Raw genomic sequence first — 13,449 nt, forward strand, 5'->3', positions numbered from 1 at the left:
GATTGGTCTGTGAAAACACGTGATCATCGAGCTCGCACACGTGTTTGTTGACGTGGGTACACAGGAAGTGATCGGTGTGCATGGTGTGCCTGTGAAAGTACTGGTACATGTTGAGAAAGCTGTTAGTTTGTGCTTGAATTGCCTTTTTTTGGTTTGAATGATCAATATGGATGATGATATTTTAAGTCTGAAGAAACAGCTCCTGGAAAAAGATGCGGAAATCGCTGCTTTGAAAAACAAGCTCGAGCAAATCCAGAAGGTCTTCATTCGCATACATGTGACAAGTACATCTTACTTCTGTATGCCACGTGTATCTGCCACAAATACTGTCACTTAGTATCCGTTCTGTTATTTTATCAGGATAACTCTTTACTAATGGACTTACAAGACAAGGTATCGCAGTTGACTCCTCTGAAATACACTGCTTTAACCAACGATGACATTATGCGGTACAGCAGGCAGCTGCTCTTGCCAGAACTCGGTGTCAAAGGTGAAAGTTTAATGAAAAGTAGTTTGAAACTGTTCCTGCTTTATGTTTGACAAAGCAGACACAAAACAACTTGCTTATTATCTTTCCAGGTCAGATAAGCCTTTTAAACACGTCTGTTTTGGTGGTGGGATGTGGAGGTCTGGGCTGTCCTTTAGCTCTCTACCTTGCTGCAGCTGGAATAGGTAGGCTGCTGTGTGGCTCATCTAATGGTCATATTCACACTACAGGCAAAAGTGATCAGGTTCTTTAAAACTAAACAGGTTCACCCTTCTAATGTTGGTCTGAACAACAAACTCGTATTCAATCTTAGAATTTCATTTCTGATTCAGAATTTTTCATATGATGCTAGTATAAAGTACTGCACCCTGCGTCCTCAGTCTGAACTGTTAGATTGGCATTCAGATGACTTTTATTTATTTAGTTTTTGCTTTGTGGACAAGACTTAATTATGAAATTCAAAAACTAGAAAATACTGACTAACGGTACACACTGGTTTATTTAAAAACATTAACATTGAACCCTAATTTCCAGTTTAGACAATTTGCACTAGTTTGAGTGCTCAAATAAAAGTAAATTCAAAGCTTTTATGTTGGGTAAGATAATAAAGGTAAAATAAACTTCAGTAAGCCTTCACAAACAATCATATGAAATGAACAAACACAACGTGAAAAGCATTGCCATTTTGTATGTATAGAGTAAGGTTGTTTGTACAACAATTTTAGTACACCTTATTACTTAAAACTTCTGTTGCTTCAGTTGTCACAGTTCATGTTTTGAGAAACATGTATTAAATTTGTGGAAATATCACTTTTAAATTTTCAAATGTTACATTAGACATTTATAACAAAGTGTGTTTTCACACCCATTATGGTTTAAAGTAAACCTGACACAGGATTGTCCTGAACATAGATGAAGAATTTCATAATTGTGTAATTTAACGCTGTGTATATTGTACACTGTCAGGGCGTTTGGGACTGTTGGATTATGACGAGGTGGAGCTGAGTAATCTGCACAGACAGGTTCTGCACACAGAGCGGACTCAGGGTCTGTCCAAAGCCCTGTCAGCAGCACAGGTCCTACAAAGGTACATCTCTTTTCTACACTAGAGACCAGTATGCATTAGGAATCAGACTGAACCATGTTACCCAGTGTGTGTTGTGTTAACTTTAGTGTCCTGACAGGTTAAATTCTACAACACAGTGTGTTCCATATCATCTCCAGCTCTCCTCTGAGAATGCCTTACAACTCATCCAACAGTATCCTTTCATGCTGAACTATTTAGACAAGTATCATCTGATGGTTTCAGTGTTGTTTTGATTCTCAGCGTTTGCATTCTTGACTCCTTGTGCTTTTATGTATGACATTGTAGCTGATTGTTCAGATAATGTTCCAACACGGTACCTTGTCAACGATGCCTGTGTTCTCAGTGGCAAGCCCTTAGTGTCTGCAAGTGCTTTGAGAATGGAAGGACAGGTACGACACTTTTAAGAGCAAAATGATAATGCTTTCCACATGAACACTTTGGAATGGGAATGAATGTGATTTTATTAAGAAAAAGCATTTACTGATAAAGTGCAAAGATTCAGCCATATTCAGATGAATATAAATCTCCTTGTCTTTCTTTTCTGTTTTGTTTCATAGCTCACTGTGTATAATTACAATGGAGGTCCCTGCTACCGGTGTTTATATCCTGTTCCCCCACCACCTGATACTGTCACAAACTGCTCTGACGGAGGAGTGTTAGGAGTGGGTGAGTCCAAGTTCACAGCTATTACATATACCTTTACTGGGCAAATGTTTAGTTAGGCTTGATTATGTGAATTTACAGTCCCAGTTCTACTCACACTTTAATCTTCATTTTTAATTCCCTGCGTGAGAATAAATGTACACATGTAGCACCAAAGAATTAGCCAGTGATGTCCCAGTGGTTAAGACTCTGCGTTACTGCTCATACTGGTCAGACATTTAAGCTCCAGCACCGCCACCCTGCTTCTGTTGGGCTCTTGAGTACGGCCCTTATCCCACTCTCCTTCAGGATGCTGTATCATCACTGATCATGTACTCTGACCACAGCTTCCTAACAAGCCAGGATTCACAGAGAAAAGAATTTCATTGTGCTATAACGTATAAATACTGTCTTCTTCTTGTTAGAAATTGCGAATGAAACAAATCACTGAACATTAATCGGTAGTGTATTGAGAGAGCAATGAACTGAAACTTCAGATAAATCTTTAATCAGTTAAATAGTAATAGCAAAGTAATCGACAACACATGAACATTTCTTGCAAAATGAAGACACTAGCTGTCTTTGGCTCCTACTTACTAATTAAATAGACTGATAGATTAACAACAGACTTACTACTTGATAAGGCGTGATAGATTTGTAATGGTACAATCAAAGTGTAGCAAAATTTCTACTCCTTTGAATTTTGTCTTGTTTAGATTATGTCTACTGTTTAAGTACAGTTTAGATAAAGAGTTCATTTAAACTCTATTATTATGATCTTGGGAACACTGGGTGAGAGGTGGAAATCAACTTGATTAGGACACCAGTCCATAACAGGGCATCATGCACACACACCTTCACACAACCTGTGTAGGTGAATACAGGGACCCTGGAGCTGTGAGACTACCACTGTGCTGCCCGATTTATGAATTTTCTTATTTATAATTGTACCTAGTTATACTTTTTGGAACAGGGAATAAATGGTGGATGTCAGTTAGGAAGAATAGTCATTTGATGCAATCCTAGAGTCATTGTGAACATGCCTGAAATTAGGAATGGATTGTGTGTAGGCTCAGTGTGTGCAAAGTGGTTTAGTACTGATTATTTTAGTGTGTGCTCATGCTTTTCTTGCAAAGCTATTCAAAGATGTATAAATGAGACTGCATGTGTACTGAGCCTTAGGTACTGCCCCCTGCCTACTAAATGCCCTCTTTATTCTACCACTTAGCTTGAGCTGAGTATAGAACACTGTACCTTATATGTAGAAATATGTTTGCATACATAAAGAGTGCTTTACTTGTCCCTACATGGCTGACATAGCTATTTAAAAGTGCTCAGGGATTTCTGACCAGTCCTGTGCAGTGTAAAAGCATATTTCCATCTTCATTGCAGTGGTTGGAGTCATGGGCTGTCTTCAAGCTTTAGAGGTTCTGAAGATTGCCTCTAGACAAAAATGTATCCTTCAATGAAACCACAAACAGCCAGAGTTCAATTCACTGATTTTTTTTAGCTTCTGGTACACAATATTTTATGGCATCTGTCTTTGACTGGCCAATGCAGCTTCTTTTGGGCAGCAACTGCTCATGTTTGATGCTCAGGATGGCCGCTTTCGCTGCATAAAGCTGAGAGCCAAGCAGGCAAGCTGTGTTGTTTGTGGAGATATGCCCAGTGTGACAGAGCTGCAAGACTACGAGAGCTTCTGTGGCTCTGCTGCAACAGATAAGGTCTGAATCATGTCACAGAGTGACGTTTTGGGTTACTGTTTGTGGGGCTGTGTTAATTATTTTTATGCCACAGTTAGTTTGGTGTAATACTGTATGAAGTGCCCTGGTGGATGTTACTAAAAAACTGTCCACAAGAGGTCACTGTAGCTCTGTCTGAAATCTTGCCTGCAAATAATTAATCTGATAGAAATTGGATTGCTAGCTCAATCAGATTGAAAAGCCTTTATGTTAACACCTCAGTCGACCCGATTGAGCTTGATCTGAATGAAATTTGATTGCATTAAAAGGGGTGGTGTAGATCTAAAATAATCCTGATAAAGGGGAAAAATTAGCCATGTAAAACAGAGATGCGCTTGTGCAGATGTCTTCTTCTGGATATATGTAATGCACATGTAGACAAATATTTAAATTATATTGCAGTGTTAGGGGAACATAACAGTACTTTTGGAATATGTAATCAGATTGAATACTTTTGGATTGATGAAAATGGGCAAATTTGAACATACCTACTGTTGATTCACTATATAGGCCACTACAGTCTACAGTTTATTACTGGCACATACAAAAAATTAATGAAAAAAATCTTTGTGGTTAATTTACTCAATCTCAAGATGAGAAAATATGAGATAAATCTAAATTTTAAGTTACTTACTTTAAGAAACAATTTCAACAAACCAACTTTGTTAATTGTACTGGTCAATTTGATTGTTTATCTTTTTCCAGTGTCGTAGATTGAATCTCCTGTCTGCAGAACAGAGAGTCTCTGTGCAGGTACATACAATTCAGGCCTTATTAAATTGTTTAGTATTTGATTTTGTGTCATTATAAAGCCAAAAATATTAAAGAATTGACCTGTTATTATCTGCAGGAGTATAAATCCATTGTGGACTGTGGGACTACTCATCTCCTACTTGACGTTCGGCCCAAAGTAGAAGTGGACATTTGCCACCTGCCAGTTTCCATCAGTATGAGTTCCAACAGTTTTCATACAGATGTTTGCTGTTGCAATTAACACATTATACAACAATATGCTATGAAATGGCATAAGCAGTTATTATGCCATAGCATTAAGATTTTTTTGTTATTAATAGATATTCCACTGGCCAGTTTAGAGGATCAAAAGACAGACCACATTAATTTCCTTAAGGAAAAGATCAGTGAATTAAAATCACAGATGAACTCCGAGTCACAAGTCCCAGGTAAAGAAAGTATCTTTTCTTAAGATTTGACATCATATCCAAGTCATAATACATGAAGTTTTTATTTAAATGTGACAAGAAACCTTTGAAGTTGAAGTTGAGTTACTCTTCAAGCAGTAAAAACGCTCACACCTTTTTCTTTTTGCTAGTGTTTGTTGTGTGTAAACTGGGGAATGACTCTCAGAAGGCTGTGCTGGTGCTGGAGAAGATGTCTGGAACTGAACTAGAGCACATCACTGTGAAAGATATCACCGGAGGCTTGATGGCCTGGGCCAATAAGATTGATCCCTCTTTTCCAAAATATTAATAATCCTTATTATTATTATTAAACTTTATTAATTACTTCTATTCCTTCATCCAAAAGTAAACATGCTATTTTCTTGTTGATTTTTTTTTCCTACAAAAATGTATATGCAGTCTTTTGATATCATGTCTGTTTATTGGTTGGAAGAATTTCTGGTCATTTTAAGTGTTCAGAATTTGAGAGGACTCTCCTTTGACAGAGCCTGACACCCACCTTAAGCAGTTTCAACCCAATGCCAAGAAAACAGACACAGCTCTCATTGCACTTATAAGAGATTGGACCAACCCACATACCAGATGTAGAGACACTCTCAATGTTGGGCTTTCTCAGAATTTTGCAAACACATGTAGACTGGATTAGTAGTCTCCCATGACCTTTCACAATGCTATGCATCCTCCTGAATCCAAGGTTCTTCTAGCATGAAAGTGCACCTGAAAAATCTACAGGGATTGCATGATGTCAACATGGACCAGAACCTTGAAGGAATTTTTTATAACATCTTGTAGAATCCATGCCATGAAGAATTGTGGCTATTATGAGAGCAAAGGAAGATCTCACGCAGTATCAGTATAGTGTTCCTAATATATAAGCGCTACGTAAGTGTATATAAAAATTATTATTGTTTTAATATAGCATGGCTTTCCTGAACAAAAAAAAACCCCCTACAGTATCTGTAGCAGACAATGAAGAGAAATTAAAAAGAGCAAAATTATTGATCTCAGTTCAACTGATATAATTTAACTGGTTTATGATCACTCTCCATTATCTTCCATCCTCTACACACCTGCATGTAGGAGTGTTTATAAACACATGGTAGTTTTAAACATGCTGTAACGGTATTAAACTACATTTAACTGCACTGATTGCTCAATTTCTTGCTTGGAGCCTGCACGTTGATTTCAGTCAGGAAGCTGAATGCGCTTCCTTGTGCTTTGTTGTAAAGTCAAGTTTGCTGCGCTTTGTCGCCACCTTCTGGAGCGTCAATCTACCGAATATTTGATTATGGCATATTTTAATCGACGATTATTATTATAATTAAAACAATCTAATAATTAAATAAATCCAGAGAAATAGTAATTTATAGCACTGTATCCTGAAATGAGGGTTAAATGAGTGACCCTCCTGAAACTGGGTTTGCTCCATCATTCGACAATATCCCAAGTAAACGTCAACATTCCTCTGCACTTACTTAACAAATCTTCTCATTGTCTGGTCTTTGCACAGCAAAAGTCTAGTCCATCTAAGACTGTCAGAATGCCATTGTACCTGTCCCCCTCCTTTTCCTTCCTCATCTTGCTGGTGGTGAACTCACAAGATTCTTATTTTGGTCAGAGTCTGACCGAGTTATGTGGGTGGCCTGGTCACCAGACACTTGCCTGTGGACACTACCCCCAGACCTGGCTCCGGGTGGGTCACAGTAACCCTAATCCGTGTAGGGTACATTTGGTCTTTTTTTTTTGTACCTTTCATGGGGGGTCTTTAGGTTCGCTCTTTGTTTCTCCTCAGATCTGTTCACAGTGGGTGGCCCTGTGGTAGCATTAAGCTCCTGGTTACATAGCCCTCAGGTTCAGCAACATACACACACTCTTTTACCATGACTTGATTCCACCAGACAACAACAACAACAATAATAATAACAATAATAATAATTAATAATAACAATACCAAGAAATAAGAAAAAGTATTCTGCAAGCAATACAAAAAACCAAAAAGACAATTTTCCAGAAGAACGAAAAGGAACAATTTCTGTGTTGGCATTCTCCCAAACCAAACAGGTTCTTTTATAGTGGATATTCCTTCATTTATTTATTCATCTTCAGTAACTAGGCAAGAACCAATGGGCAGAGGGCGGACACACACAAACACATGGCAAGTTTTTGGATTGTAGGACGCCTCAAATAAACTCATACTGGGGTGTTTTAATGTGTTTTAAGTTCTCTAATACAATCAAAAGAAATACATAAATGAAATAAATACAATAGAAACAAAAAAATTTAATCATAAGAATAATGCACAAACAACTGGAAATTTCTGCATAAATGCACTATCCACAAAGGCTATCAGCAGAGTTATGTCTTCAGGCCTGTTAATACAGGTAGCCTACTCTAGATCTCTATATTCAGTTCTTACTCAAACAGTGAGAGAGAGAGAGAGACAGACAGACAGACATACAGACAGACAGTTGGAGAGAGAGAGTTCACAGGCAGCCATGTGATATGGCCAGACCTCAGATAAATAACGATAGTTCTGTTCATAACTATAAATATATTCAAAATATATTAGTCTGGGTGTATTAGAATCTTTGCTTTTTAATGAAATATTATCAGGTGTGTGGGCATCTTTTCCCCCTCTATATAGGACACTCTCTATCTTGTTTAGGTACTACAACTACATAATAATAATAATAATAATAATAATAATAATAATAATAATAATAATAAAACATGCATACAAATTAATGAATAATGTGATTGCAGTTGAGTTTGAAAGTCACACACCCAATTATCCTACAAGGTTAATTGCAATGATAACAACTCCTTTAATTATCAGCTATAATCAGCTATTAATTCTTCTCGAGTACTCTTGTGAATAGTAAATAGTCTTTTAATAATTTATTGATTTGAAAGTTAATTATTGAACACTTTAAGGTGTGTAAGGAGTGTGAGGTGGAGACAGGCTCTCACTCCCAAATCTGCACCAATGGCTACAGCAAAAATTTGGGGGAGGATGTGGATGACAAGGACGATGTCATGATGAGAACAGAAAGTCCAAAGGCTTTAGCAAGATTTGAAAGTGATCCAGAGATTTGAGGTGATCCCATTTAATTTGACATTATCTAATACAATATTATTCCAACAATTCCTTGGTAGGCCTATTCTTGTGATCTTTTGCTGTTTGGGTTATGTCATTATCTCAAGATTACTAATGTCATTTGCCCTTTCCTTTCTCATTGTAGGCTAATCTAAACAGTCACTATTAACTTGCACACCCACTTTTATAGCAGCTTCCGGCCTCTTTCATATCCCCTTTCTACATTTGAAAAAGGAAAAGCAAAAATGACAACACAATATTCATCAACATTTCATATTAATTCTAGTAAATGTGCTAATTAAAGATGACTTAAAAACAATTCCACTTACACTGTTCTTGATTTAAGTGTTAGTTCTGTTTCAGAATTACACCGATCAGGCATAACATTATGAACACTGAGGGGTAAGTGAATAATACTGTTTATTTCCTCATCATGGCACCTGTTAGTGGGTGGGATATTTTAGGCAGCAAGTGAACATTTTGTCCTAAAAAATGATGTGATAGAAGCAGGAAAAATGGGCAAGAGTGATGGCTAGACGACTGGATCAGAGCATCTCCAAAACTGCAGCTCTGTGGGGTGTTCCTGGTCTGCAGTGGTCAGTATCTATCTAAGGTGGTCCAAGGAAGGGACAGTGGTGAACCGACGACAGGGTCATTTGCGGTCAAGGCTCATTGATAAACGCGGAGAGCGAAAGAAGTTAATGCTGGTTCTGATAGAAAGGTGTCAGAATACACAGTGCATGATGGGTCAGGGCTGTTTTGGCAGCAAAAGAAGGACCAACACAATATTAGGCATGTGGTCATAATTTTATGCCTGATCAGTGTATGTTCTATTTGTAATAACAATTAGACTGAGGCTTTAGCTCACACACCTGTTATATCAGAGCAAATGATCATCTTGATGTCACTGATATGAAAAAGATAACTGGTATTATCTCGTATAATATTGTTTTCTCCACTATTAATATATCTGACTATATTAACATGGCAACATGAACGTCTGTGAAACCTAATAAACGAAATTTCTTGTTGTTATAAATAACTTTCCACCCTAAGGGTATACATTTTTCTTATTCAAGAAACATCAAACATGCTTGGGCAGATATTATGGAGTTAGGGAAACTATGTAAACTTGATTTTTGATTCTCTTAATTATACCTTCAATCTGTGTTAGTGTAAAATAATTGAAAATAAATACTCATTATACTCATATTTGAGTGGAAGTCTTCACGGTAGCCTACAGCCTAAGAATGATATATTATGAACTGCTGTAGTTACACAGTGACATTTATTTAGAATAATGTAACTGCATAAATCAGAAGAATAAACCAGAATGGCTTCAATATTTTCAGGTAAAGTTTAAACAAAACGGAAACATTCCCACATGCACTATTTCAGCCTCTCCACAGAAACCTACATTTCATACTGCCTTTTCTTTAAATATAAAGACTCGTTATACATTTAGAAGTAAACTGGTATGTGGTTGGTTAGTCAGGATGTATTAACGCTTAGTAATCAACGTGGTTTAATTGCTAATAATATCAATCTGACAATAAAACATGAATAAACTAACGAAGAGAAGGAAACTTAATCACTTATTCATTGCTTTAAAATCATTTTCATTGACTGGTCTAAAAGAGTCGTTCACTATGAACTGATTCCCAGCTGTGGCCTTCTTCTTCTTCTTCTTCTTCTTTCAGCTTTTCCCTTCAGGGGTTGCCACAGTGAATCATCTCTCTCCACCTATCCCTATCTTCTGCATCCTCAACCCTTGCACCCACTAGTTTCATATCCTCATTTATTACATCCATATACCTCTTTGGCCTTCCTCTTTGCCTCCTGTCTGGCAGCTCCATGTCCAACATTCTCCTACCAGTATACTCACTCTCCCTCCTCTGAACATGTCCAAACCATCTTAATCTGGCCTCTCTAACTTTGTCCCCCAAACGTCCAACATGAGCTGTCCCTCTGATGTACTCGTTCTTAATCCTGTCCAAACTTGTCACTCCCAAAGAGAACCTGAACATTCCCGGCTGTGGCCCTGTAGTTTATTTATCTCACCAGTAGAGGTCACGAAAGCGTTCTCAGCCTCTGTCCACATAACGGAAACGGGTATCAAGTCAGGCATGCGCGTGATGCAAAAGCAGGAAAAAAGCCCGAGAAACACGCAGGGTTTATGGAAGTGTAGTAGAGTCGCTTTGGCCACCAAAACGCCGTTTGCTTTCAACGAGCTTCACCGCAACCTGGGAGCATTTTTTCACTTTCTGCGGACTTGGAGGCTACAGCCACAGCTGAAAACACGACGCACTCATGAAGGCGTTTTTCGCTACCAGACGTGAGAGAAGAAAAAGTTTTCGAAAAACTACGCAAATCTTTAATCCAGATCAGTTCAGGAATCTGGAATTTCAGGGATTTAAAGCATTTGAGTGAACACCGGATTCGGAAAACACTTTAACCAGCTTCGTCTTTGGAAGTTTTTTTGTTTCTCATAGACGAGTGAGAAGACGCCTTTTCTGAATATATCCAGGTAATGTGTGTTTTTCAACGTACAGTGTTTTAAAATATTATATTACTCTAGTATCTACATGTTACTATGCACCCTACAGTGAACACGAGCAAAACAATTGTAAAGTTGTTTTGCTGGCAGTTGTGGTCCTCTGCCAGCTACATGATCGAGAGGGGGAGGATCCTCTCCAGATGTGGGGAATGGCAAGGCTTCCAGATGTGGGTTACAGGGAGCAACTGCAATAATAGAAGAAAAAAAAAAATTATGTAATTATTAAGTTCTTAATCCTAAAAATGTTTGTCCAACAGGTTTCTTCATTGCTGATTGTGTCAATTTATAAATTGTGTTTCTCTTTTCTTTTGTAACCGTGTACATCTGAGATACACGTAAGGCTTACTGTATGTTCTGAACATTTAATTCTTTCTTTTTAACAGAGCTTGAACAGCAGGCATGGGACGTGAACACAGAGACTGTTTCTAGGATGACAGCGGCTCTGTCGAGCTTCAAGATGAGATCCTGATAACTCAGTTGAGACATTCTCTAATACACTTTTTAGTGCAATGTGCACACCAGAGAGCACCACTGGTACTGTATAACGAGAGCATAATTATACTTATTAGTGTATAATTATGCTATTGGGATTACTATATTAGTGTGTGAATTCAGAACACAAATATCACACATACTTTATAGCCTATGCAAGAGGACTGTACGAGACTGTGACAGTTCAGACACTGTTGGCGTACTATATCAGCGACAGATGTGCAGATAAAACTCTTATTATCTCAGAAAATCAGTGGTGTTGAGACACAGGTTTCAGGCTCATCACCTTTAGGTTTTCCTCAGCAGTCATCTCAGTGGTAGGAGGCAAACCAATGTCTGCCTGCAGTAGCACACCTCCTCCACCCTTGCCCAAAGCCTACCTCCACTCCCAGCCTACACCCCCGACCCCATCCCCAAGTCCTCCAGTGGCCCTGTATGGCCGCCTGTCCAACGGCAGTCACAGCGCTCCAAGCCCAACACTCTCCAGAGGTCTGGATGGACTCTCCTTTCTCCTTCAGATTGGCCTCACCAGGGAGACAGTCAGCCTGGAGCCACATGACCTGTCACTCAATGCTGTGAAAGACCTGGTCTGTTCCATTGTCGACCAAAAGGTAGATATTCAGAAAACTTTCTTGTTTACCGTAATGTGATACAGATGTCTCAGGGACACTGTTAGTTTACAGGATGAAAAAAACAGAAACTATATAATGAGCAAACATGTGAAAAAGCACTCATCCAAATAATGATAATATTCAGTTTTTCTTTTTTATTTGTGGTCCTTACTACGGTAGAAACATGGCTTAATATGTATTTTATTAGTGAACATTTAGGGTATCATTTTTAAGCCATATATGCTCTAGTTACAGTAGATGCCACAGATTGACACTAGTTAAGATTTTAAGCTACTGGTTAGAAGACGTTGTGCCAGACCATTAACCCTCAACTGCTTTTTTGTGTTGCTTTGTCTAAATAGTTTAGCCCCACTTTATACAGTATCACTAATACCTGTGTAGTTTTCCCTGTTACATCATATGTAAATACACAAGTGCCTCAACTTCAGTTTTGTATACTTTAAAGACACAAATGTATTTAGTCAGTAGCAGGACATCAGCTCTCTCGGATGTAACAGTGGACAGGAATCTGGCGTTTAATTGTGACTGTGACTGTACACAGCCACTTTTTTTTATATATAAAGTACAAATTTATATACATAGTACACATTCAAATAGACAGACAAGTACATTCAGATATTGCAGGTATTAATCCAAGAATTTTATAAAATGACTATATATATATATATATATATATATATATATATATATATATATATATATATATATATATATATATATATAGTCATGTATATATGTATGTATGTGTGTGTGTGTGTAAAAGGGACTTAATAGTTTTCCTGTAACTATAAAGTTACATAATGTGTAATGGGACCAACCTGTCAAATAAATAGATGTTAAGCCAGGCAACGGTACAGTTTTAGACTGAATCTCTGCAGAATATCTCATCAGAGCTGTGACATAAATTTCTTCCCTGTCTATGTGTTGGAAAAGCAGAGAAGTGTCTCAGTAAGGTTTCATTTAGCAAGCATTTATTTTAGAAATTGGATAGTATTTGTCTTATTGAGGAGTTTTACCAAAAATGTTATGAGAGTTAATGGGGACATTTTTATGTTTCTTTAATCAAGATTAATTTGAACATCATAAATCTGAGAATGCTGGTCTAGATTTATAATTGTAGTGTTTGGTCAGCAGGCTACTCTTAAGCAGCTTGTAGCTGACGTGTCTGGTAACAATCCCTTAAACTGTGCAGTCTTTTTTCACTACTAGCATAACAGAGTATTAGGAGTTCTTATCAGGAATGTGTAGAGAAAATAACCTAAATCTGTCAAAAGTTGTCTCGATTTTGTTTTTGTTAAAGATGTACCAAAGCTGAGGTGACTGACCAGATGCAGTTTACTATCATATTAATTTATGTAAAAGGCTGTTACTAATCTAGACACAGCCTAGTCTGTGTTATAATCACCAGGAAGTTGCTTTGGTGGATAAGCAACGGATGGCATTAGTTGCTGATTAAAGAACACATTTTTATATCATCAGTTTTAAAAATGAGTTCCCAGAGAGATGTAATGACA

General features: G+C 37.7%; 2 protein-coding genes across 2 annotated transcripts in view; both read left to right on the forward strand.

Moving 5' to 3' along the window:
- The first annotated feature begins 48 nt into the window (after nucleotides 1-48).
- Nucleotides 49-6,414, forward strand: mocs3 (molybdenum cofactor synthesis 3). Its single transcript, XM_058398280.1, has 13 exons — nucleotides 49-259; nucleotides 361-490; nucleotides 580-672; nucleotides 1,454-1,574; nucleotides 1,672-1,746; nucleotides 1,846-1,963; nucleotides 2,132-2,240; nucleotides 3,609-3,671; nucleotides 3,777-3,940; nucleotides 4,664-4,711; nucleotides 4,809-4,905; nucleotides 5,032-5,139; nucleotides 5,289-6,414. The coding sequence occupies exons 1-13, from the start codon at nucleotides 158-160 to the stop codon at nucleotides 5,444-5,446; spliced, it is 1,386 nt and encodes a 461-aa protein (XP_058254263.1). The 5' UTR covers nucleotides 49-157; the 3' UTR covers nucleotides 5,447-6,414.
- A 3,936-nt stretch (nucleotides 6,415-10,350) lies between these two features.
- prkd3 (protein kinase D3) overlaps nucleotides 10,351-13,449 on the forward strand; it is a 39,821-nt gene continuing 36,722 nt past the window's right edge. The window contains exons 1-2 of the mRNA XM_058399337.1: nucleotides 10,351-10,781; nucleotides 11,195-11,914. Coding sequence (XP_058255320.1) covers nucleotides 11,636-11,914 — 279 coding nt within the window. The 5' untranslated portion in view covers nucleotides 10,351-10,781; nucleotides 11,195-11,635. The remainder of the gene's footprint in view (nucleotides 10,782-11,194; nucleotides 11,915-13,449) is intronic.

The sequence above is a fragment of the Hemibagrus wyckioides genome, linkage group LG09 (assembly GCF_019097595.1).
Source record: "Hemibagrus wyckioides isolate EC202008001 linkage group LG09, SWU_Hwy_1.0, whole genome shotgun sequence".
Classification (NCBI taxonomy): Eukaryota; Metazoa; Chordata; class Actinopteri; order Siluriformes; family Bagridae; genus Hemibagrus; species Hemibagrus wyckioides.

Coding starts and splice junctions, on each gene's coding strand:
- mocs3 (XM_058398280.1), top strand. CDS start 158: ATGATCAATATGGATGATGATATTTTAAGTCTGAAGAAACAGCTCCTG. Junction 3,672..3,776: donor GATTGCCTCTAGACAAAAAT/GTATCCTTCAAT, acceptor TGGCCAATGCAG/CTTCTTTTGGGCAGCAACTG. Junction 5,140..5,288: donor CTCCGAGTCACAAGTCCCAG/GTAAAGAAAGTA, acceptor TCTTTTTGCTAG/TGTTTGTTGTGTGTAAACTG.